Below are 25214 nucleotides of genomic sequence, written 5' to 3'. Positions count from 1 at the left end.
TCCATATTAACACCACAACATGAAAAATCTGGAACAGAGAAGGACTTCCTCCAGAAGCATTTTCTGTCTACCTGGGCCCACAAAGTGCCACTGCTATATTGGGAAAGCCCTGTTACAAACCCAGACATGCATTAGGTAACATTTTTTCATCTAGATTTCAAGATTTCATTTCTATGTCATCTATTAAGTACCAGACAAACAAGGTACCCTGCTGCACATCAAACCAGTAACTACAATAAAAGGAGAGATCTGTCTGATTCAAGGCTTAGCAAACACAAGACTGCTGCATTACCCAATGTTCGGTCCACGACCAAAGTTCTCCTGGAAGTGGTTCAAGGCAAGCATGGCAACATGGATCTGCAAAGGTGCCTGTTAAGACAACAACAGCTGTTGAACAGTTACAAAGAGAAAACTGAAGGAACCAAAACCAATTATTTGAACTCTTCTGTTACCGTTTCACTTCCTTGTCTCTTAAGCATACCGCCCCCAAAAAGTTTTTAAATAGCATTAAAAAGTGAATTTGAAATACCTTACACTAATGTTTTTACAAACTGGGATCATAAAGTATTACTCGGTAGTAATGCAATACCCTTCACACACATTCAACACCCACTTCAACTAAGTCCAACTAAAGAGTCCCCAAAAGAATTTAGGGCTGAAATTGGAAAATGCGGTAATCTTCTTTTAACTAGACATTGCATTTTGCCAACATCAACACCAAAGCCCAGCATTAAGGGTCAAAAGTAGAAAATCTGAACAGGCAAGTCACACCTTACATTACCAAACAAGCAAAAAATCATTAGATTAACATTTTTTAGTTTAAGATTTTAATGAGCCTGAGACTTACATGCCTTGCATGTCCATAATACTTAACTAAAATTGTGTAAGAGGCAAATACTGTCAGCTTCCTCTCAGACTGTAAAAATACCACTGAATCATTTTCTCAAAGAAAAAAAAAATTATTCTTACACTGCTAACTCCAGTTTCCAACCAACCTACAATCACCTTTTTAAGATTATCCCAGCTTTGATGCCAGTGTGATTTTTATCAACCAAACACCATTAAATACAGGTGTCATGGTTTAACCCCAGCCAGCAACCACACAGCCACTCACTCACTTCCCTCCCACCCAGTGGCATGGGGGAGAGAATCAGGAAAAAAAAGTAAAACTCGCGGGCTGGGATAGGAACAGTTTAATAGGACAGAAAGGAAGAAAATAATTATTATAATAATAACAATAATAACATGACAATAATAATAATAAAAGAACTGGAATATACAAAACAAGTGATGCACAATGCAGTTGCTCACCACTCCCCAGCTGATGCCCAGTTAGTTCACGAGCAGCGATCCACCCTCCCAGCCCCATGCCCCCCAGTTTATATACTGGGCATGACATCACATGGTATGGGATATCCCTTTGGCCACTTTGGGTCAGCTGTCCTGGCTGTGTACCCTCCCAGCTTCTTGTGCTCCCCCCAGCCTTCTTGCTGGCTGGGCATGAGAAGCTGAAAAATCCTTGACTTAGTCTAAACATTACTTAGCAACAACTGAAAACATCAGTGCGTTATCAACATTCTTCTCATCCTAAATCCAAAACACAACACTATACCAGCTACTAGAAAGAAAATTAACTCTATCCCAGCTGAAACCAGGGCAACAAGAAAAATCATTGTCACTTGCAAAATTTACGTTCCCATGAAATAAAGACTTATGAAAAACTGAGATTTTAAACAGCAGAGGTGGCTGAGCTATGCAATTACAATATACTTGGTGCAAATCATGGATAACAAGCCTCTATGGTGATCTAAACCATAATGTATATTCTGTGTGACCACACAAACTGATACCTCACTCCTATTTCACACTTTAAACTCATAATTAACTACTACAGAATAGAGTTAGGAAGTTATATTGTTCTACACATAAAGATGCAGATTACATTCCATGTAGTTTTAACATTAAAGCACTTATGCCCAAATCCCCACATGTTAATTACCTCAGGCTTGCTAAAATCCGCAACAAGGTATAATGGATTTGTTATCTGCTTCTCCAACCGTTCCTGGAAAAACAGAATTCGTGATAACAACACACCCACTTAAGGACACGACAGTCATTGCCACCTGACAAAACAATACTCTTCCTGGAGAGACTAAGAACCAAATATCCTTTCTTACTAGCATTGCTATTACTCTCTCTGTTATTAATGCCACAAAAGATGCATAAAATAATCGTCTACTGCAAGTTTTGTCAAATCGAAAATGGTCAGAGATGTTTCACATCCTAGTGGCAAGACCCATCTCAAACTGCTCTGAGATCAGCTCATATAAAATCAGAGATTTTATAGGCAACTGGCTGTTTGCTTGTAGAACTTCCCCAGTCAGGAAGAACAGGAAGCTACTGCTTCACAGAGACAAGATACTGAGCTGTGCATTCTCATATCAGAAGCAGCTGGTCCTCACTCCTAGCTTTTTAGAAGAATGTTTGAGGGCAGTCGGGATCTACTTTCTGCAGGCCCAAAAAGGCATATAGTACCATGTAGCATGCAACCCCTCTTATACAGACTCACCCAACTGCCTCCTTCTCAGAAGGCCACCAAGAAACCACATATTCATAGACCTTCATGGAGTCCCCAGCAGTACAGGGATAACCTGCCCTTAATTTTTTTTTCTCTCTACACTGGCAGGTAACTTTGAAGCATTTCCTATTCTCTATGATTTAGTAAATCAGTATCACTATTCTTACCAATAAAATTAGTGTAAGCCCAAATCACAGGTAAACAAATTATGTATCTGTTGAACTCTGCATCCAGTGCTCAGATCATTAACACTCAAGAATCTGGTTATGTCAAGCACACACTTACAAAGTAAAACATCTTGGGTGTCTTCACCTGGACAGCTATGCCTCCATGTAAGTAAGGCTCCATATCTGACGTATCACCAATGCTGAAGGAATAAGGTGACACCACTGAAAAGAGAAGAGAATAAACAGTGACTGATAACCAAAAGTGTCATTGGATACTACAGTTCTGTATACAATAAAGTGGGGTTTTGCCAATGCTTCTTATGCTCTAATTTTGTGGTGTGCAACCTTGCTTTGAAAGCATAAAACACAGCTGATCCTCCTAACAGGATTGTCCCTCTCTGCCAGTCTCTGGGCTAAAGTATTAGTTTCACATGATCTGTTATGAAATAAGCTTTTTAAAGAGGCAGCAGATTTAACAAGAATTCTGATGACCACAGCTCTATAACAAAAATGAAATCACTCTTGGTTTTATTTAGACTGTGCACAGCAGTGACCAGTATACTGCTCAGAGCTGGATTTTAGCCCCGTGACTAGAACAGGCAATCAAAAAGGGCAGCTGGAGCATTTCAGTTGCATCTTTCCTCTCATACCACCTGGAGCATCATTCAGATAAAGCAAGAAGACACAAAAATTGTTAATTTGTCTTGGATTGGAAAACTGAATGGAAAACTGACACCAAAAGCTGGGCCATGATTAAGAGGAAGGAACTGAACACAGCATCAACACTAGCAAAACAAAAGGGTCCAAACGACTCAACCACATGTTTCAAGGGTACTGTTTTTGTCTCAGACCACAAAATAGTTAAAAACAAACAAACAACCCCCACCAACCCACTCTTCTCTTCTGCTCCAGACAAACAGGCATTCAGATCTGGGAATTGGGCAATTCCCCAGCATCCAAAAGGAACCAACTGGCATGCCTTGAGACATGCATGATGCAGACCAAAGCAGGGTAAACATAAATCATGAGAATCACTTCAAAAGCATGCTTAGAAACAGTGATGTCAATGCATCCCTGTACTCTTAAATTGTCACCCAAAAAACTACAAGGCAAACAGTGACACACAAAGCGGTGTTAATTTAGTCCAAAACCGTGACAGAAGCACAGGCATTATGGGATCCTCCAAAAAACAAAACAGTTTCATCAGCAAACTAGTAACAGTAACCTCAGAGGCTGCCAACTAGTTTCCACTAGCTGAGAGTTTCCACTGCTCCTTAAGCAGCAAGATGAGTTTGGAAAGACTAAATGGAAATGGAGTCAAGACTACAGTAGGAAGACCTTTGCACCAGAAAGCATATTTTTTTGTGCAAGTTCACAGGAGGTCTGCACAACCCAGCACTCCTCTGGCTACAGTAACTAACACTAGAGTGAGCTAAAACAGGCCAAAAAATAAATATCTTGCAAATGAGTGAGCAACAGTTTACCTGTTATTTGGTGTGTGGATCCATTTAAGCATGACATTCCATTAACTTCCCGAAAGATTAAGAACTGTCCTGTTTCAAGCCTGTGTGGATGATTTTCAAGGCAAGTGACAATACCAGGATTCGACTGAAAGTGAAAATGGCAAAGTTAGCAAGGAGGAAAGTGTCTTGTGTAAAGGAGTCACGCTTTATCACAGACACATAGCTTTTTGCCTATTGAAACAGCAGCCTCTAATACTTTTCGTACCTCAGTTCTGCCATAACCTATGATAACTTTTTCAGTCCTGTTATTTTCAGTTTAACAGTGTTTTCATAACACAAACTTTCTCATTTTTACAATTCTCAGCATGTTAGCAAACTGCATTTGTTAGCTCTTAGCAGTCAAATCCACTGTTCTATTCTGAAGTAGTAGCAAATTTATCTCCTTTTTCCAAACCAAAAATAGACTATATGTACAAAGAAATTTTCACAGATATTAAGAAATAAAGTCTTGTGAATGGTCCTTATTACTCCATGCTTCCTTTGCATCTGATCTCCTTAAAATGGACACCTGAAACTCATTCTTGAAAGTTAGGAAGCTTACAAAGCTGGACATGGTTAAATACAGGAAACCCACAGCCTCAAGCAGATCACAAACAAGCTAGCTTACACTTGCAGGAATCTCAGACAACATCTCATCCTGTTACAGGATGTCATGCCAACCTCCCATGCACACAGATAATCCTCTGCAGTCTGAGAACAGCTCATCAAGACCTTGTGGTGCAGCTCAGGCTGTAACATAGTGGATTTGCAAGCAAGCCTGGCCTCTAAACTCTCCTGCCATCCCTTCCTGAGCTCCCAATATTAGAAAGATTTCAGTTAAGTAGCATGAAACTTAATTACGGTGAACAACATTCTCTGTGGCACGGAGAATGGCAAATGAGTTGACCAGAGAAAATTCTTCTCTGATTTAGGGACCGAATGCCATGTTGACCCTGTCCACAGGACAAGAACAGCCACTTGATGGTGTTTTCAGTACTGAGTTGTAATTCTGGTCACTTTTACACTTCAGAGAGTGGAAGCAAGACACAACTAAACTCAAGTATCAGATTATGAATCACAGGATATATGCACAGATAAATATTCATTCCTTGAGTTGGCAGGCAATCAGCACAAGCCATGAAACAAAACTGTGCACTCTATGTAATTAATGAGGACAATCAAGTCATCCATTCCCTTTTAAAGATACCAAAGAACAGGCTACCCAAATCATATCATGAGCTTTAATTCAGATCAAACCCAACTTCCTATACAACCCCTTCTAGTTCAGTTATTACAGCTAGACTGGAGATAGGACAAAAGACTTGCTACTGGATGAGTGAGGTTATACTCTGGACTTCCAGAGATAAGAGGAGATTAAGTCGTTTCTACTTATAAAACAATAATACAAGATCAAATGAACATCCTCTCTAACGTTCTGCACTGGAGGTATTAGCAGTAATATCCTCTTCTCATTGCCTCTACTTTGGTAGTTTAAAACAAACCCTGAAATTTCTTTTCAAAACAGGCTCTCAATCCCCTTGATCATTCCACTTATCCTCCTCTATGTGTGCTGCAGTTTCTCATAAAAACATGCTATTTTCATGCCTATTTCAGGGCTTCCTTAGAAGACTTAACCTATTCCCACACCAAGGCTATGTCCTCTTCTCTCTACATCTCATCTCATCTCTCTCTCTCTCAAAAGAGACTCAATATTGTGACGTTACATTACAAGTAATGACCAGGAGGCATCAGCATGCTCTACAATGTGAGCATGTTATCACTGACCGTTATTGATCGAGACACAAGAATGAAGTAACTTTCTTTGCCTCTGCTATATTGCCAATTTTCAACTGCTTAGCAGGCTGCTGAAGTGAAACACTCTGCTTGGTCACATAGCCAATAACAAGTCATTATAAAAAAATTAAAACAGCACAATGACTTCTATCCCTTACTTGTGTTATATTTGAAATGAAGATCTCCTTTGGCTCCTCTCCCGTTGTATCCAGCACTTCAAATTCATCACCGAAGTCACAAAACAAACGTGAACATATTCCATATACATCTGCACTGATGAACTACAAGAGAAAGTAAAAATCATGAGTATCCCTAAAACAGCACAAGCCAAAGGAATGACCTCTCACATTCAACCTTGTCCAAGGCTAGCAGGTTTAACTTCTATGGTGGAAACCTGCCATATGCACCCAGGCCACTGACAATATAGCACAGCATTCATGACAGACTCTGAACCTGCTGGAGCATTTCTGAACCCCTACACTAAAACCGGAAACACACCAATACACAGTGAAATACTGCCATTTCTACTACCTTTACATTCAGTCTCAGCATGTTCTTTCAGAACAATTATGAGTTAACAGTGAAAACTATTTCTTTACCAGAACTTTTTTTTTTTTTTTTTTTTTTTTTTAAGAACCAAGCTATGGTTATCTGGGCTGGTATCCAGATAACATCAGACACATGTACAGAGTAGCAGCATCGTACTCCTGAAACTCAAACTGCTCCATCAACATGTTATCTGCATAGAACTACACACCTCTTAACCAGCTTTCTCCATTTCTGGATAGAACATGTTGGGAGGTCCAGAATGCTCACTGTATGGATTATTCATGTGTTTAATTTTTTCTGTTACCTTAATAGGTGGCTGCTGAGCATGACAGAAGTCATTAATCTTCTTCTGCAGCAACAGACTTACTTCAGTCAGTATGACACACTGTGAACAACAACAGAAATAAGTCTAAGACACTGAAAGCAATCAACATCTTCAGGCTATGAAAAAAGTAGTACTAATAGTAAGTTACTCAGGTGTCCTGATTCCTTTCCCACACACATAACAGAGAAAGCAGTCTTGAGTCAGTTTTCTCATTACACATTAGAACAGATGGGTTACTGCTCCACAAGTTCTGGAAACAAGATGAGCAAGAGCAGTAACAGCAAATTCTCACTTTTTTTTTTTACTGCAGCTGTGAAACTCAAAACCTAATTAGAATACTTAGAAAAACAGTTATGGATAATCTCAGAGAAAATGTAGATCTTGAATTTTAAGATTAAAGTTAGCAAAACAAACACAAATGATACTCATCAGTGCACACCAAGAAGTCTGCACAAGCTTCAAGTACTGGTGCTCATCAAATTGCAGACATATAATTTCTGTAAGCATTCTTTTAACATTTAGGATATTATTGGGTTACAAAGCATATGCACTGTGTCCCATTCAGTTATACATGGCTTATTACAGTGAGACATTCAGAAACTTTGTGAGCTTGGGTATAACCAATAGCCACACAGTAAAAAGTTCCCAACTCAGACTGAGCCACGCACACAGGCAGGAGACACCTAACTCACCAACTGAAAACATCCTCATTCCACCACAGAGGAGCTTACATTTCATTAGATACATACATACATAAATGATCAAATTACACAGCCTGAGTTTCTACTGCCTGGAATACATCACACCAAATATATATAGAACATCTCTGCTATGTAGCTGCAAGAAAAAGTCTCCGTTTCACCTTCGAACAAAAAACCAAAAAATTGTATGGCAATCTCACTTAGCTATTTATTGTCAAAGTAAATTCCATAACAAGTGTCATAAGAAAGTGCTAGGAACACAAAACAACTGTTTCAGCCTTGAAAAAAAGAAGCAAGACCATTTCATTAACACAAGACCTACTTCTTTCTTTACATCATCTCAAAATGTACTTTAAAGTTTGTTTTCATTTTATTTACTTACATAAAAACATTTAAAAAATCCCAGTTGTTTGCTCCGAGCAAAATACCACATACAACTGCTTTAAGAGTGACATACCTGGTACTGCTTTAGAAACGACAGATCTGTGGTTTCATCTAGTGGCACAGCTGATGCTGCTACATGGACATATGGATTGAGTTCTGCAATACGATGAAGTGTGGCCTCAGCCCTGAAAGAACAACAACTTTCAAGTTTTTTATGCATCTACAAAATTGTATTTTCAATACAGAATTTCATACCACACGTGCCCTACAAGAGTCCCTCAGGAAGTCTCCTGGCAATAATCACCAACTCATTTATTCACACTTCCTAGCAGGTCTGAGGAAAACAGCTTTGTCCAATATACAGCAGGACTCACTGACGGTCTGGTGTCATGACTGTTTTCTAGTCTCACAGGGGTGGCTGACCCTGGCCCCCACTATTAAATTCACATTACAAGCTCCCAACTGCAAGAAGTGAGATATTTAACTCAGAGAGAACTCCAGTCCCAACCTAGACTTCCCCTAATACTTACCTGGGCACTGTACTCAAAACCAGTAACTCCAGAGAAAAGGTTTACCAAGTATTTGATAGGTACTAGTAGCTTTTGGACAATGAACTGTTATTTTTGCCACTGATGAAACTGTTACTCCTAGTCAAGTTCAGTCCTCCCTCACTCCAAAGACTTCACCAACCTGTTCCTTTGACTGGTAATATCATCTTCATGGATGAAGAAGTTGATCCCCAAATCCCATTTTGTACACTGCTTGGTGTCATGAACTGTAAGAGCCTAAGAAAATTCAGCAAAAAGCATTTACTGGAAGAAGCGTACATGGTCATAGCACCCAAAAGGATTAAGCCCCACATAAAACGCTGGAGGAGTAGCACTGCAGGAGAGTTAGTTGTACTACATATAAGAACAAGCTCCTCCAACCTCTTTTCCAAGAAAACTCTTACTGTTTGAAAGACAGAAACTTATCTGCAATACGCATTTCATTAAGCATTTTCCTTCCAGCTTGTAGTGATGAGAGCATTTAAATGCCAAGGATGATTATTGCCATGCTGCAATTTAGGGCCAATTGTGATCTGTAAAGTAATGGACTCCCAAAAATATAAACAAGGGGTTTTTTGATTGGAAGAGTTTTAAAAGGCTTAGCTCTAATAAAATTAATCCCAGCAGCACAAAAGCAGTTGTTGGATTAAAACACCCAACCATTCTAACATCTACACAAAAGGATTCTGATGGATGACAGAATAGGGTAACATATTTTGAATAGTTTGCCTTTTGAGTTTATATCACTCCATTTAGGAGAGGCCACTTTGTACAAAAGGATTCAATGTCTGATCCGCAGCTGGCTAAAATATTACATGAGGTTATTTCAGAGTGCAGTGGACATTAACGTGAGACTCTGACCGTACCACTAGAACATCCAGATGACTAAAAGTTTTCACCCCAGGTCCTCAAATGTTTTGCAATCCTTCTACTGGAAGACAGTTTCAGAATCTTAAAATTAGCAAGCTAGTAGTGTTGTCCCTTTTTGTCCTGCTCACCCAAGAATACCCAACAACAGAACTCTTTTACATACCTTTACCCCAGCCAGAATTATATTTTTTGCTGGAAAAAAAAAAAAAAAAAAAAGAGAGAGAAGGACTGTTGCAGGTTTCTTGCAAATCTGTAATTGAATAGTTATGTGGGTGGACAATAACAGTATGCCATTGCTAAGAACTTCACAGCTTAAGGGTTTGTTCTCTTTTACATTTGGCTCAAGCATTCTACAGCACCACTGAAAGCAGAATAAAATGAGAAAGGTTAAAAAGGCTCTCTACATTTGTCATTTGTCAGCTCTTCATCCCACAAGCGTGATTACAGAGACACTAATGACAATAAACTGTAAAACCCCATGAGTCTGTTCTGGTATCTGGTGCAGAGTACCATTAAAGCCAACTGAAAGAGTACCCCAGGTAAGAACCAGCCAAGACAAGTCTTGCTTACAAAGAGTAAGGGAAATTGTTAAGGAGTCTTCTGCACCAGGGCAGTTTTTTATGCATTTTTCACCAAATTTCACCTGTTCTCCTACCTCCCACCCCCCCATTTCCCACATGGGGATAATTCGGGCTATAGCTGTTCCTGTATTACATTCACTGATACTGATGCCTAAAGGAATAATTTGGATTATCCACCCTCAACCTTCACCCAAGACATAAGATTTTGGGTAAAGTGATCTGGCCCATGCAAGCACATTTTAAAGTAAAATTTGAAATGTTGTTCTAGTAAAAAACTTACTAGAGAAAAGTCGAGGATCTTTCCTGCATCTGCTATGTTACTCATACACATCATGCACATATAAATTCTCTCAGATACTTCAGATATGCTTATTACACCTAAAATAAGCTTTAGAAGTATTCTGGGACAGTATGTTTACATACACTTGTATCTGCTTAAATAAACATCACCTAACTTACCAATCTCCACACCAAGACCACCTATACCACTCAGGAATACGTGGGACTGAGCCATCTTCTGCATTGCCGTGTCTCCAAGAACATACCTCTGGCGACTACAGCAAAGATAAATTCACATCAAAATGAGATACAAATAAAGTCAAGAGCATATGAAAGCAAGTTAAGAATTCCCAGTCATTTCCAAGAAAGTTCAAATATTTTCAGTTATTCTATCACTCCAACCAGTTTCTAATCTGCAACACCAAGTTCTGCAGTGAGCGTGTGTCACGAGCCACAGGTGCACAGTTCTATTTACCAGCCCTCCGTTGAACAAGCAACTGAGGACATAACATGCGTGTATCTGAACTGTACAGTGCTTTAGGAAATAAATGTATATCAAATGTAATATTAGCACTCAGAATCCAAATAGGGAAAACCATTTAGCACAGACCTTTTCAGTGCCAGGTTTTAGAGAAGAGGAATAACTTTTTAATTTTAAATTAGTGTAAAACCTATTCAGGATAGTAGGTTTTTGGAATTAACGATTGAAGACACAAGCAAGCCAAAGAATTTCTTTGTTATCAGGAATCTTCAAACCAGAGGGTGCAGCAGCTTTTGTAGTCAGATCCTGAGCTTTTAGTTTCCAACTGTACAATTAAACTTAAACCATTCTGAATACCAACTTTTCCACCAAGGAAAAGTATGACTTCCATAAGACTAGTGACAAAACGTAAAATGACACATACATCACAAGAAGCATTGCACTGAAATAAAAAGAAGCCTCATTTGTTCACATAGAGATGATTTTTTTTAAATTATTTTATTTTACTTTTATATATAAAGAAGCTTTTCATCCCACCATGTTTTTCCAGGGATACCATTTGTTCCAGTACAAGCTCTCTGAACTATTGCCATGCCAAGTGATCTCAAGCCACTCCCAGATAAGAAATTAAAAGAAACAAACAAAATTTTTTTTTTTTTTAAATCCACCAGAAAAACCCAAAACCCTGAAGGATAAGAGAAATACTGATGATGTTCATGAGGACAGAGAAGTATGGCAAAGACAGAGGAATAAATGAAATTATGAAGGAGATAAATTACATAATGTCGAAAAGGAAGGCGAAAAGAAGGTAGTGAAAGAAGATGAGGAATAAGAAAGAGAGGAATATCTCCTACGTCAAAGGGAAACAAGCTAAAGGCAGAAAGAATATCCGTATTACGGATAGAAGTATTATTCCTGTTTTCCAAAAAGCACACATTATTGATACTACTGGAACTTTGTACAACTCCATAGTATTTACCTATGCTTTTTACTGGTCAAATACTAATAATGGTCAGAAAACACCTGTTATGAGACCAATAAAGGAACAGTTTTACAGAAAGATGGGATCATATCTTCAATTCAACCAGTTCTCACTGCTAACTTTGCAAGAAGTGGGTTCTATTTATTTCACTTGCTGAACACTTGGGGGTTTTTTGCCTTACAAAAGGAGGGACACAGCAGCACAAGTACACACACCTTTACCTAATAGGCAAGAGATAGTGTTTTCAAGCCTTGCCTTTCACATTACTGCATGTAAGCATAAGTGTTGCTGAAAAGTCAAGAGCAACACTTAAAAATCAGATATTCTTACCTATACAAAGCATCATCAATTTCCATAGAGTCTGCCGCCATGATGCAATGTGATTTGTTTACGCTAGACGGGTTACAAAAAGAAATAATCTGGTTACATTGGATGCAATTTCACAGTTGGCCCCCCCTCAATTCTTCAATAGAAGAACTGAAATATACAACAAGTGATGTTACACAGGAATCACTTTTAACATTAAGAAGTCTATAGAACACCACAGCATCTAGGTAATTAAAACACATAGGAGCCAGGAGACAAGAACAACCAAAGCTTTAATAAATTATTTCAAAATACAGACATATTAATTTCCCCACTGAGGAGATGCAAGACTTACTTCTTGTATTTGCCACAGTCAGATTTATTAAAAGCACAATTTCATTTTATATTAACAGCTCCAAGCTGTTTTAACATGCATCTACCCAACTGGTGCTTTTTTTTTGGAAGAGAAGATAGGAGATCACTGAATGACAAGGAGTAGTTACTTACACTGCATTATTTCTGTTAATTGAAAATCCTTAGGAAACAAGTTACTGTTTTAGCTAACTGAAGAAATCAATACCCAAAAATCTTAATTAACATTTGACTAAGACATCAAGTTAAACAGTTCGCTAAGATTTTAAGAAAAAACATAATTTGTGCTATTAAGGCCTTCAGTCATTAGCAAAGACTTTTTCATTGTTAAGTTACCTTAGTGATAACTAAGCACTAGGATTAGGAACAAACTGCCACTGCGCAGCTTGTTTCTTAGCTATACAGGCTGGGAATTGGTGCTTCCTAGATCTGGCAGGTGACTGCCACCAAATAGAAGATGAGCAAAATAGACCCCAGGTTTGACTCAGAACATCAGTTCCCATCACTACTAGGAAGGTACACATCTTATTTCAACTCCCTACAAGCTGCGTTGGCTAGACATGGCTGACAATCCTTTCTCCTAAGAGACTGAAAAGCAAAGGCTCAGACACGCTGAGGTTTTTTTCTCCGAGAGCAGATATACCCTAAAACAGCTTTCAAGGCAATCCCGCCCAAAGGTTAACTCCTATTTACTGTTCAGATCGTTTTGGCAAACACTTTAACATTTCTGAAGTATGGCACCTGCAGCCTGTCACAACCTGGGAGACTACAACATTCTGACCTGCAATTTATCCTTTCCATTTTTTAGGCTGAATTAGAAAGCGCAGAAGTAGTGCAGCAAGACACAGTTACACTGAAAGCAGGCCACAAGTCTCACCAGTTAAGCTCTTTCACAGTATGGGTACTAACTCCTACACATAAGCTAACACACAAGACAGTCAACGTGAGGCACCTCCATCGCAATCTATACCACCGTCACTTCAGTGCAGCTCCCATGCCCTTATACAATAAGGGCTGAAGACAAGCAATGCCAATGTTACTAGATTATCCTAGGACCCAGAACTAAACCCACAGAACAACACACCTCATCAAAGAGTCACAGGCTTCAGTCCCTGCTTAGGTAAAAGCCTTCATTTCAGCCACTGCCTAGGACACAAGACTGGAAGTTCTCCTCAAACCAAGCCAGGGCCATCTCATAATGGCCCAGAGCAACCATCCCAAGCTCTTCTGCTCCTCCATGATCACCCTCCACAAACAGCACAGGCATTCTGGGACAGCCCAACATAAACAGTCTGTGGTACTAAGGTGGGGAAGGTGATCCACCCCTGGATAAAAACCACCCAGCTTCCTCTGTTGTGGTTGCTGACAGCCATCTCAATCAGTGTGCCCTCCCAAACAGCCTTTTGTAAACAACGAGGATGTGCGATCAACCCACAAGCGAAACTTTTCTCACGCAGACCCGTCTGACAGTAGCTCTTCCAATATATTTATCAATTCCCAGTTCTCCTCCTTCATTCTCTGTTGCAGCACTGAGCTACTGCCAGTGTGCCTGTCAGGTACGGCAAAACACCTCCTTCCAAAAGAGGACTTAGTGGTACTATTGTCAAGTGGCTCTAGGGCAAAGTTTTGTTAATGTATTCCCGCATCCAAGTTGTATTTCCCACTTTAGTTCAACCGGTACTGAATCCGTCTCAAAGAAAGGCATGTAATATGGGGGGCAGGGGAGGGAGCCATTCTAACATTATGTCCTAGTTGTTACCAGATGCTCGACATTTATACACTTGCCTGTTTCTTTTTAAAAGCCAACACTATCAGTTTTAATGTCGGGCTTCTATTTAACTGTGTAAGTAACGTCCTTCATTTTTTAAAGTCTCAGCTGCTTGTGGGACATAACCCGGGGACAAACTGAGAAGCTACATGTTACCAAGAACTAAGATGCTCCGAAGAACAGCGAAGGCACAGGAGCTGTAGCAGTGGGCCAGTTTCACAGTGTTTCTTACCTCCGAGTCAGCGCAGGCTGAAGCAGTATTAATTACTTGCTGTTCAGCAGGCTGGGATGGCGGGGAGGCCTGGATTCATCCCACCTACCCAGGGTTTCCAGAGGCGGATCCCAGTCGATGCAGGCTCCCTGTTCAGCAGACAGAGAGAACGCTCAGACCCACTGTTAACTGCCCAGCCGGGCTAATGGGGGCAAAAAGGACACCTCGGACCTACAGCGAGGAACCGAGCAGAGCCGACTGGCGTCGAAACCAACCCGACCCGGGTCCCAGCAGAGCCAGACCGGCTGCAAGCCCCCCACCTCGACGCCCCGGCTCCCGGGACGCTGGAAACCGCCACCCGGCAGACCGGCCTACTCCGGACTCGCCGCCTTCCCGCCGCCCGCCTCAGGCCCGCCTCAGCCCCACCGCCGACCGCCCTCACCACCGCGGCGGCCTGGCGCTGCGATCGAGGCCCGAACGCCGCCGCCGGCGACGGGGGAAGAGGCAGGAAGGGGATGGAAAACGGCAGCGCCGGTGCCGCGGCGCTTCCCCGCCTGCGCCGACATGAGGGGCCGGGCTAAGGCCGCCCGCCGCGGCCCGCCTCCTCCCGCCGTGAGGGGGCGGACCGCGGCGGACGGCCTTAGGCTGGCGCGACATGGCGGCAGGCAGCGCCGCCTTCGCTAGTAAGCCAACGGGAGACGCATAAGCCGTTAAAAAATACGCCGCTTTCTGCCCAAAAAAGCAACACGCCGTGTTGTTAAAAAAAAAAAAAAAAAATCCCCATTAGGTTCAAGCGTCACCAGTTTAGACGATCAAGAGCGCTTGTGAGACCTGCTTCTGAGGTAACCGTCTCCTCCACATCTTGCAGGAGAGCGCCAGCAATATGTCGCCTACCTCAAAAATAGGCAAAATTTCGTTAAAAGGGGCTAAGGAATGAAGTTGCGAAATGCTAGAGAGCACCCAAGGCCATAGAGGAGCAGAGATTCGGCCAAAAGTAGTCAAAACCAACGTACATCCCATGCCAACACGGTATACAGGATTGTGGAAACATTTTCCCTTTTTTTGGTGGCATTTAACCAGGAGAATGTGGCAACCATCACTCTGCCTCCACCACCAGCTCAACATTACCTCCTATAAATACTTTCTCTCCAGTCTCCCAAACTCTGATAAAGATCCCAGCGCTGCCCACCTTCCCATTAGGCAGTTTAATTTCCCTTCAACTTAAACACTGCCTTCCCTTTCATTATCTCTTATCATTGGGGTAGGTGAGACGAGTTTAAATCTTTCTTGATAACATTAGCACATCTTAGCTAGAATGGGAGGGATTCATGCTACTGCACAAGCCAGGACTGAAAAATGTCACTGCATACAGTGTATACAGAATAGTCACCTTAAATTTTAAGATATTTGTAACTTTGAAAAAAAAAACCCACAACCAACTGTCTGCATCCTACAGTACACAAGGAAAAAAAAAAAAAAGGAAGCCTTTTCTCTATCTTGATTGGGTTTTGGGGAACTTCTAGGGGCAAGAAGACCCAAGTTTTGTCCTCTTTGTGAGCTTCCAATGCATTATTTTAGCATTTATCTAGCTCTAACAGAGTTCTGGCAACCCTCCATGTCTTCCTCAAGCTTTACACTTCAGTTCAACAACACGCGCAGCTTTTGTACTGAATTAGTAACAAAGACGAAGAGCAGCTGGACAACACTGTGCTCGTTCAAACATGGGCTATGCTTTGGCAGGATCAGGGTGAAAGTACTTGCCTGCTACACAGGTTTTTTGTGACACAGAAATAATTAAAGATGTGGGCAAATTTCAAAGAACCACTAGAGGCCACTAGAAGCCTGAAATGCTGGACTGGAAGATGGGATAAAGGGAGAAAGCCGTTCAGTTCTGCAGCATGATGAATGCAATCCTTACCAATAAAGAACTGATATTTAAGGCTGGTATGTGCTTTGTCGCTTTTTCACATAATACATAAAAATCAGAAAATACAAGAATAAAATTACTTCCATTATTTCAATAAATTAATTTCAAAGAGCAGTGCACGTACCTGATGAACAGAATTAACAGGAGTCCCAGCTATAAAGTGAAAAAGCCATAAAGAAGAAAAAAGTGAAGGAGAGTTTAAAGACAGCAAAAAATGTCAGCTTCAGTTTTGCCACTTTGCGAATTTTTAGTTCTGTCAGTGATTTTTACCTTTAATTTTGTGGTTTCTTTCCTTAAAAAGGAACCTGTTTCAAATTTTTTTTTAAGGTTAAAGTAACAATTCTTATTTTTAAGAACTTACCAATCAAATGTGTTGTGAAAAATTGAAAAACAAAACAAACAAACAAAAAAACCCCAAAACAAAACAAAACAAAAAATCCACTGCTACTTACCATCTTTCTGTCCTGTCACTTTGGTATGCAGTCATCTCACATGAAACAGATTTTGCATAGTAACAGAGAATACTGACGAGCCTTTTGCCTAAACGGAGAAACAGCAACATCCAGTTAATTCTCGCCTAACAGTTTAGCAGTAATTAAGCAAAGACTAACCATCAGTGAAACCCGAACATGGGCATTCTAAGATAAATTGCCAAATAACAATGGACAGATTCTGTTTACCCCAGAAGCCAAAGAAACTGGTTTCCACATGCATCAATTAGTAGGTGTACTCAGGAGCCCTCTATGTTGATGATATCAAATAAAAAAATATACAGGTTTTTCTCTTATTTTCCAATTTTGCAAAATTTGAAACATCTGGAGCCATTAGACTTTTCCCTATAGCCTTACTTTTTAAAAATACTTACAACCATAAAATCTTAGAAAATTTGGTTAAATAAATGAATTTTAAAGGAATTCCCAACTCCATATTTGTACCATGTTAAAGTCAGCTATAGCTTTTGAGATTGGCAAAATGTACGAAGCAAGGCTGTCAGTTTACTGACTTGCTGAAGCAATGAGTGGTACATGGCTGTGGTCAGAACACCACCACCTCGGAACTTGAGGCTATTCATGCCCAAAATCTCTGTAACTTCAGTTTATGTGCATTACTGTAGATTCATTCTGCATGCAGGTATTGAATACATCTTTAGAGCCAGTATTTTCAAAAGGAGCTGAAGCTGATATAGCTGTAAATCTCCTTTCCATCTGTTGGGAAAATCCCAGCCACTTGCACTTTTTTTTTTAGTCTTTTAATTTCTTGATTTCCAGGCACAACTTGACATTCTTAATGGGGACCCCAAAGTGGGGATTTGGAGGGGATGCCTTTGTTTCCCTGATTTATTTAGTTAATAAGCAAATTAGCAGACAAAACTCTATGTAGCTTTCTCCCTAAAAATGGGTTATTTGAAAGTACTAAGGCCAACACAATTCAGTTTAGCACACAGGCCAGTGCAGAAATGACCATAAATACACATCAACATCCTTCAGTGGGTTTCCAAACATCCTGCCATAGGCTATGGCTTACCATCAGCTCCTGCAGGAGCAAGGTGCTGATTGGCAAGGCTTTGTCTCTTCTTTTTGGCACAACGTGCGGTGTAGGACTGCTTTGCTGGCATGTTTAAAAGGACTCCAGCTTCCCAATGGGGTGGGCCAAAGGATCTTGTCACTTAGGGCTGCTCTAGCAAGTGACACCTTCCTAGAAACCATGTTAACAATGGTGTTAAAATCCTGATCCAGATAAACAAGGGCACCAATTACCTAAGCTGATTCCACACTGACATGCGTATGAATGCATTTCCAAAAGCAAAAGCCAGCTTTTCCATGCACGTACATCACAGAGTACAAGTTGCCAGATAAATATTCATTGGGTTAAATAATAACTTTTGGCTCTCAGCTCTTCTAATTTGTTAACAGGAACAGCAGATATGGAATTGGAGTTTCTACAAGCTTTACCTAATAAGGAATCCTGGTGACGGATTGATGTCATTCAACCAGACCTCCTCACATGATTAGGCCTTATGCCATCAGCCTCTTATTTCTTTCCTACTTGTGCTCCAGGCTGAAAATTAGCATTGGGCAAGCCTCAAACAAACCAATTTATAAACAGAAGTTTGGGACATGTTTCTTGATGCTTTAAATCTGCCTGGGAAATCTCAGGACAATTGGTACATCCGCTGCGTAGACCTCTCTACAGCCAATTTCCAGCAATGCCGCATTACAAGGATAAGTTTTTCCAAGGCCAGAAGCAAGGTGGTGGATTCTTGGATGAAGCTTCACATCCATTCTCAAATTTGCATAGCATTAGCTTAACTGAAATTCACCTTTGAGTGTTTTAGAAAAGCAGATGTCCGACCTTGTCTTTGCTGAAACATCCGTAAAGCTCCAACCACTGTTAAAGACAAACAATTCCTAGGATGGGGAATGAACAGAGCGCGCTGCACTTTTAGAATAGTCTTATATCAAAATAAGGAATATTAGTCTATTTTGCATCATATACAATTTTTAGCTTGGTTATTATTACGAAAAAAAGGACAAAAAAGGAGCAATTGTTTTTAAATACATTTAATGTTATGAAACATATTACCTTTATATTTTTTTAAATCCTTGCTAAATCTTAACATCAACAACAATAAAAGGTTTTTAAAAATCTTTTCTTTAATCACACAATATTCTCTTTGTTTTATTCTAGGGCAGAAAACAAACAGTCTTCATAAATAAAACACTGACATGGAGTATAAGACAAACCCAGGCCAGACAGTTTGCTAAAAAATCTGTGAAAAGTGCATCTGGCTGGCTCAGGACTCCCTGAGTAAGGTAGACATTCTCCCACACACCTCTTGGCTGTTTGGCCTCTGAAAGAAAACCTGAAATAAAGGCTGCCATTCTAATTTTAAAGGTATTATATATACATGTCACTTGCAGTGTGAGGTAGGAACCAGTTTATAGGGGTTGTATCTAATCTGGGCCTCACCTCCTTATTGTTGCCCCTCCATTTGCTAGGCAAAAGGATAGATTTCAGTGCAAAACAAAGCCTTAGCTATCTATGAAAGTGAACTACTGTTTACTTTCAATTGCAATTCATCAGCTGATTATAAGGAAGGACACTTGTCATGATTTTCACCTTCAAAGCAATAAGAGGCACAAAAAACTAGATGTAATTTTTTTTCCAAAGGAAGCCTTCGAAAAAAGGGGACCTGAACACTAGAAGAAAACAGTGTTTCCAGGTGACCTAATCCAAAACTCCATGAAGTTTCTATTTTATAACTGAACCTGGCCCAGTGTAAATTCGTAGTTGAAAAGTAGCAGCAACTCAAAAGTGCATAAATTAAAAACTTCATCAATAAATTAAGGAAACGGATTTGCTGCATCTAACTATCCTCCTAACTGTCCCAAGATCCTTTTCATTTTATAATGGACATGGAATACGAGAATAAATATACTACTATTTCAAAACCAAAACTAATCTAAAACCTTCAATAGATTTCTTTCTGATATAAGGCATCTTGTCTTTTACTGAAATTCAAAAGATATATAGAAAGACTGGAAGGACCCTAACTATAAGACAACCCCTTCCTCTGCCACCGAGGCTTAAACATAGGATTTTCCATCCATATGTAGACTTGTAATTCAGGGTGGAATTTTTCAAGAAATGCCGAGCATCTCATTCCCAGGGATGCTGATTATTGGAGAGCTTGCACAGTAGGAAGGCTGAGGAGAGACCCAGTCCTGAGCAGAAGGGGAGGCAGGATGCTTCAGAGAAATTTTCAGCTGTAGTAGGTTCAGCTGTGTGGCTTGCAGCTTCTTTCATGTCTCATACAGACTCCTGTGAGTCCTGCATTCACAGCCTAAGCAGTCTGGTGGCCATTCAAAGACTGCAGGAGACAATACTAGTGACATTTTGGATCCTCCTGTTGAAGGCCTGGGCTCTAGGGGACAGTAATAGCTGCATCACTGGACCCCCTTCCACCAGCAATCCATGAGATGTCATGCACAGAGATAGGAAAAGTGCTTAACTGGTGTATAAGGATTGCATTTACTCTGAAGTTCTTATCAGGACTGTTCTTTAATATGACGTTACTCTTCAGTCTCATAAGACAGGATCATATTCATTCATGGCAGACATGAATCCATCAGTGAAGCAAGGCAGTATCCCTAATTGCTTTCTTCGCAGTGAGATGGTTTCTACTGGCTGGCATGCCCTTGGAATAGCACACTATTTCTTGAATGAAAAAGGCAGTTCCCGGTTTATTTGTGGTGAATATTTATTTTTCCTTTAGCACAAATTTAGATGCTGGGTTTCCTTCCAGGGAGGTTGTTCGTGGGGACACACATATTACAAACAAATTTGGGTAGAGCTTGTGTTTCTGTATCTTAAGCATATTGTGAGTCGAACAGAGTAGGTCTAGAAGGCAGTGGGTACAGAGGTAGCAGCAGAGTATTGTGATAAAGCACTTCCACAATAGCACTTTGAACTTCACAGAATCCACAAAAAATTTCCTGTTAAAAATGTGCTTCAAAAGAAGAACATCAAGCTTTTCTCTTTTCCCTTCCAACTTACTGGAAGCATAGAAATCCTCTTTTTCCTTAGCTAGGACCTACCCTCAGTCCTGGCTGATCCACTGTTAGCTATCAAGGCCTCCGAGCAGGGTGAGCATCCAGGGTCTCGGCTGCAGTCTGTGCAGATGATAGTCTCTAACAAGGATAATAATCAAGGGTTTGCTTTGCTAGAAACACAGCTGTGACAGCATTTGCTTCACTGGAGGAAGAAGGTTCAGCTTCAAACCTCAGCCATGACTGAAGAAAAATTTCTTTTTTTTTCCTGGAAAACATTTGTATTTATAAAGCAGGTAAATTGGTAGTTTTTAAATGTTTGTGTAATGATGTCAGTTTGTAATTTCTGGTAAGTGAGAATGTTTCAAGGCTCAAAGATGAGGCAGGCAATCTCATGCATTTAGTATAAATTCACGAGGGGTTAGGATCTCTGACAGCAAAGATAGCGCTTGCTGCGGGCAAAGGTTGCTTCAACCAAAACTACATAGGAATATATATACTAAAAAAATAACATTTCAGAATTACAGACAAATATGAGTTACACGTAGTCTACATAGTTAAATCCATTTTTTAGTTTGGAATTAGATGCCAGTTTTTGAGGTAATCCAGTCACGGAAATAAGTCACTCGTGTGTAAACTCCAGGTTTATTTGGTTTGGCGCATTCGTCTCCCCAGCTCACTATTCCCACGAGGTACCACATCAGTCTAGAGTCTGGAGTAACCAGTGGTCCCCCAGAGTCCCCCTAGAGAAAGAGGAGGGGGAAAAAAGATTTAGTTGATCAGAAGGGAAAATATAATTCTCTCCATAGACAGGAGTGTGTGTCCAATAAGAGAAGAAAGCAAGCAGTATTTCAAGAGCTGCCATTTGTGCAGAATCCAGGCAGTTTCTGAAACTTGACTCAGAGTCTGTGGCTCTTTCCTGTTTGCCATGGAACCTCCTGACCTGTCTCTGTGCTTTTACAGTAAAAAAATAAAAAGCTTCTCTTCTGTTTTGTGAAACACTGCTTCCCACCTACCTTGTCTTCCTCCTCGTACAAAGTAGGGAAACACAAATATATACAGCAATCTAAGCCAATGTTAACTTTTTTTTTTTTTTTTTTAAACAGTAACCACTGTTCTTTCAACAAATTCTTTTAGTCACTTGCAGCAATAACATTTCAAAAAGGATTTCATCAGGAACTTGGTCTTCTAATTAGACAATATCTCCTTAAGATGTCAGCCACTTTCAGAGGCTGAATTCAGATACTGTTAATAGCATGACATGGTCATAATAGCTAAACTGGAAACCTTAAAGGCTGAAAGGCAATCCTCACACAACAGACCAAATTCCCCATCTTCCACCAAAATGTTTTACTGTAATAAACAGCAGTCGCACCCTTCTGTTCAGGTCTTTTCAATGCTGAGCCAGATGGGAACAGAGGAATTGAGCCTCCCAGACCTACTCTGCAGGGAGTTTTGCTTTAGGCATAAATCTGTAGGACTGGGTTACTGGAAAGGTTCTGTTTTGAACCAGCACTTAGGAGTACATTCTTTGTAAATAACATAAATAGAAATTACCTTTTTAAAAGTTATCATTATGGAAAAATTTTTGTTTGAATATAAGCATTTCCTTGCAAACCTGCAAACCTGTACCACGCATGTATCCTTACCATTCCATTTACAGCTAGCTTCCTTATAGTTTCTTTGTTTCAGACAGTTTTCCTTCCACTGATTGAAGTCTGTTACCAAAGATCATTTCATAACTGACCTGTTATGAGATGATCCAGTACAGAATTTAATTTCAATGAGCAATAGTGCATTTTTGCTGGCAACTTAACTGCTACATTCTTAAACTTCTTCCTTCCCAACTGTACAGGTGTCTGGTTTTGGCTACTTGAGACATTTAATTTTTAGCTCATATTTAGTATTTCAGCATTTAGTATCTCTGTCAATGTCTTGTCATATCACTTTGCAAGCAAATTGTTAGTTAGATTTCACACACAAGAAATTATGAGAATCAAGTGGGCTTGTAGCAGCTCTTCTGAGTTACAGAATAAGAATTTCATTTCATGCTATCAAAGGCTTAAATTTTGAATATTATACTTATTTAGTGCTCTTACTATGGGTTTCATGTGCTAAATGATATGTACTAAATGCTATTTCATTTTACAACTTATTCCAGTTTGAATGGAGCCTACTTAAAGGACTAATACACTGTCAGTTAAGATTTGGTCAACCAGATACTGGAGTCAGCATTAAAATAGTTTTACTTTCTAATTTTCAGCTACAGTTACCTGACAAGCATCTACTCCTCCTTCCAGGTATCCAGCACACAACATCCTGGGTGTTATGTCCCCATCGTACACTTCTTTTCTATTGCAAGTGTTTGAGTCAATAAGTTTCACTGTTGCTTCCTGAAGAGCATTTGGAGTTGGACCTGAGGGAAAATATAGTTTGGGTATTTATCTACAGAATTTGCAGTAGTTAAGATACAGGAAGAGTATTTAATGTTCTCTTATGGAGGACCAGCTTGACTTGGTTTAATGTGGAGGTTTTGCTTGTTGATCTGTCTAGGTTAGGCCCTTAAGGAAAATGTACCTACTCATAGTCTCACTTAGGACCTGTACCATTAAGACAGAAGTAACGATTGCATGGTACATAGTGCCTTAAGTATAAGACCATATATTTTATACATGTTCCATATAATACCATGGAACACAAATTACCTAGCAATTTGGGCAGATGATATGAAATGAAGACATCTTGGTTCCATTGCTAAATCTACTCTTAACATGGCCTGATAAGAGTGCGAGCTTGGGTAAGTCACCATTTGCAGCTCACTCTGCACATTCACCTGAAAGCCCACAAAGTTATCTGTAGCTTCTGGCTAGGGCTGGGAGAAAAATTTTTTAGGTGCTATATAAGTGTAAAGGGAACTAGGCCTTAAGCCTCATTGTTTTTAAGATTATTCATATCAGACATATAACTAATGATTAGAGATTGTTTTAGATGCGATTAATAGAATGCAGGTGCTTATAAAACAATATGCATAAGTTGCTTATTTGTCCCTTGTGTAGCTCTCACCATGGCTGGCTTAAAATCCAGTCAAGCTGAATCAACAGAAAAAGGATCATACATCTTAGTCCTAAGACATAAGAATAGATAAGAGTAAGTGATAAACTTTAGAGTAAGATGAACTAATAAAACAACCTGAGTGATTCTCAGAAATTCAAAGGTGATCTTTGATGTGTAAGAAGATAAGTGACTGTGGTGACCGGAGACCTGCCTACGACCACTAACTTCAGAAGAAAAAGGCGAGACAGTAAGAATCAGTTGAGACAGGAAAATGTATTGGACTTTTGAAACCACCAGAGAATAGAGAACTGAGAGTTCATGGAAAACCGCCAAGAACACCAAGAACTTCTTTTGACAAGACATCAATTCCGTAATGTTTTGTAAAATCGTATATATAGAAGGCATTTTTGAATTATCTTTCGCCATTCACTGCGGTGGTGGCCCAACTCTGAGTTGTTAATAAAGCAAACCTAGAGAAACCCATGACTAAAATTCTTTAATAATAAGCACATGCCTGGCTGGACTACCTGTCTTAAGAATTTACAATATGAAATGCAAAGGCTGGAAAAAGAGAACAGTCATCTTCCTGTTTTCTGCTTCAGTGGATTGTAGCTCTGTCTTTGTCAAGTCTAATTTTAGAACAAGAAAATGCTGCTTATGATTAAACAAACCTATTGCTTATAGACAAAGCATTAGGCTTGCTGCCATACAACATATGGCTACAGAAGTGGTATCAACTCAGTAGTAGATCTGAGCCACTGTTTATGTATCATACAGGTCACCTGGTAGACTTAGGACTCACCGTCATTGGTAAGTGCTCCCCAGCCTGTGATGACAGCATAAATATTGTATGGAAAAGTCTGAGATGGCTCAGGCAGACAAACGCGGTGTATGCTACTCGTAAACTCAACTCGTTTAGAGAGCTGCACAAGTGCAATGTCATAATCATGTTCTGGGTAACGGTACTTTTCATGAATAATAATAGTCTTGACTGATCGTTTCAAGCTTGGTGGCTTCAAAAGAGCTCCAAAAGTAGCAGTCCACTTCTGAGGGTGACTCATGCTGAAAAAGGTAAGAGTGCTGTAAGTATTTAGGTGTAAATATAAATGTTCAGGACTTTAAACTTGGTGAGCACCTTTATTGTAAAGCTCCTTCAAGCCAGCTCCCTACTAGATTCTTAGGGCATCCATCACTTTCCATAACACTGTGTCCCACGTAATTGTGGACTACTGCTAGAAGGTGGCAATTCTGCGTTCCCTCCTCGACTATGGTCTCATACTCCTCC

The 25214-nt window shown here is 40.0% G+C and overlaps 2 protein-coding genes across 4 annotated transcripts in view; both read right to left on the bottom strand.

The window, feature by feature from the left end:
- Positions 1-14988, bottom strand: part of UBA6 (ubiquitin like modifier activating enzyme 6) — a 33533-nt gene extending 18545 nt beyond the window's left edge. The window contains exons 1-13 of one of the 2 annotated variants that reach the window (XM_030013271.2): positions 14841-14988; positions 14420-14547; positions 12072-12134; positions 10459-10553; positions 9582-9610; positions 8691-8785; positions 8074-8185; positions 6895-6975; positions 6200-6322; positions 4230-4353; positions 2864-2967; positions 2000-2062; positions 293-369 (exon numbers count right to left, since the gene is read on the bottom strand). In XM_030013271.2, coding sequence (XP_029869131.1) covers positions 293-369; positions 2000-2062; positions 2864-2967; positions 4230-4353; positions 6200-6322; positions 6895-6975; positions 8074-8185; positions 8691-8785; positions 9582-9610; positions 10459-10553; positions 12072-12112 — 944 coding nt within the window. In that variant the 5' untranslated portion in view covers positions 12113-12134; positions 14420-14547; positions 14841-14988. The other variant, XM_030013280.2, reaches the window with a different exon arrangement.
- A 4015-nt stretch (positions 14989-19003) lies between these two features.
- LOC115347147 (transmembrane protease serine 11E-like) overlaps positions 19004-25214 on the bottom strand; it is a 47192-nt gene continuing 40981 nt past the window's right edge. For both annotated transcript variants that reach the window (XM_030028197.1, XM_030028186.1), the window contains 3 exons: positions 24732-24991; positions 23149-23291; positions 19004-21618 (listed from right to left, as the gene is read on the bottom strand). In XM_030028197.1, coding sequence (XP_029884057.1) covers positions 21457-21618; positions 23149-23291; positions 24732-24991 — 565 coding nt within the window. In that variant the 3' untranslated portion in view covers positions 19004-21456. The remainder of the gene's footprint in view (positions 21619-23148; positions 23292-24731; positions 24992-25214) is intronic.

Source organism: Aquila chrysaetos, chromosome 1, assembly GCF_900496995.4.
Source record: "Aquila chrysaetos chrysaetos chromosome 1, bAquChr1.4, whole genome shotgun sequence".
NCBI lineage: Eukaryota > Metazoa > Chordata > Aves > Accipitriformes > Accipitridae > Aquila > Aquila chrysaetos.
The sequence above is the reverse complement of the archived record's forward strand: the minus strand, read 5'-3'. Positions and strand labels throughout refer to the sequence as shown.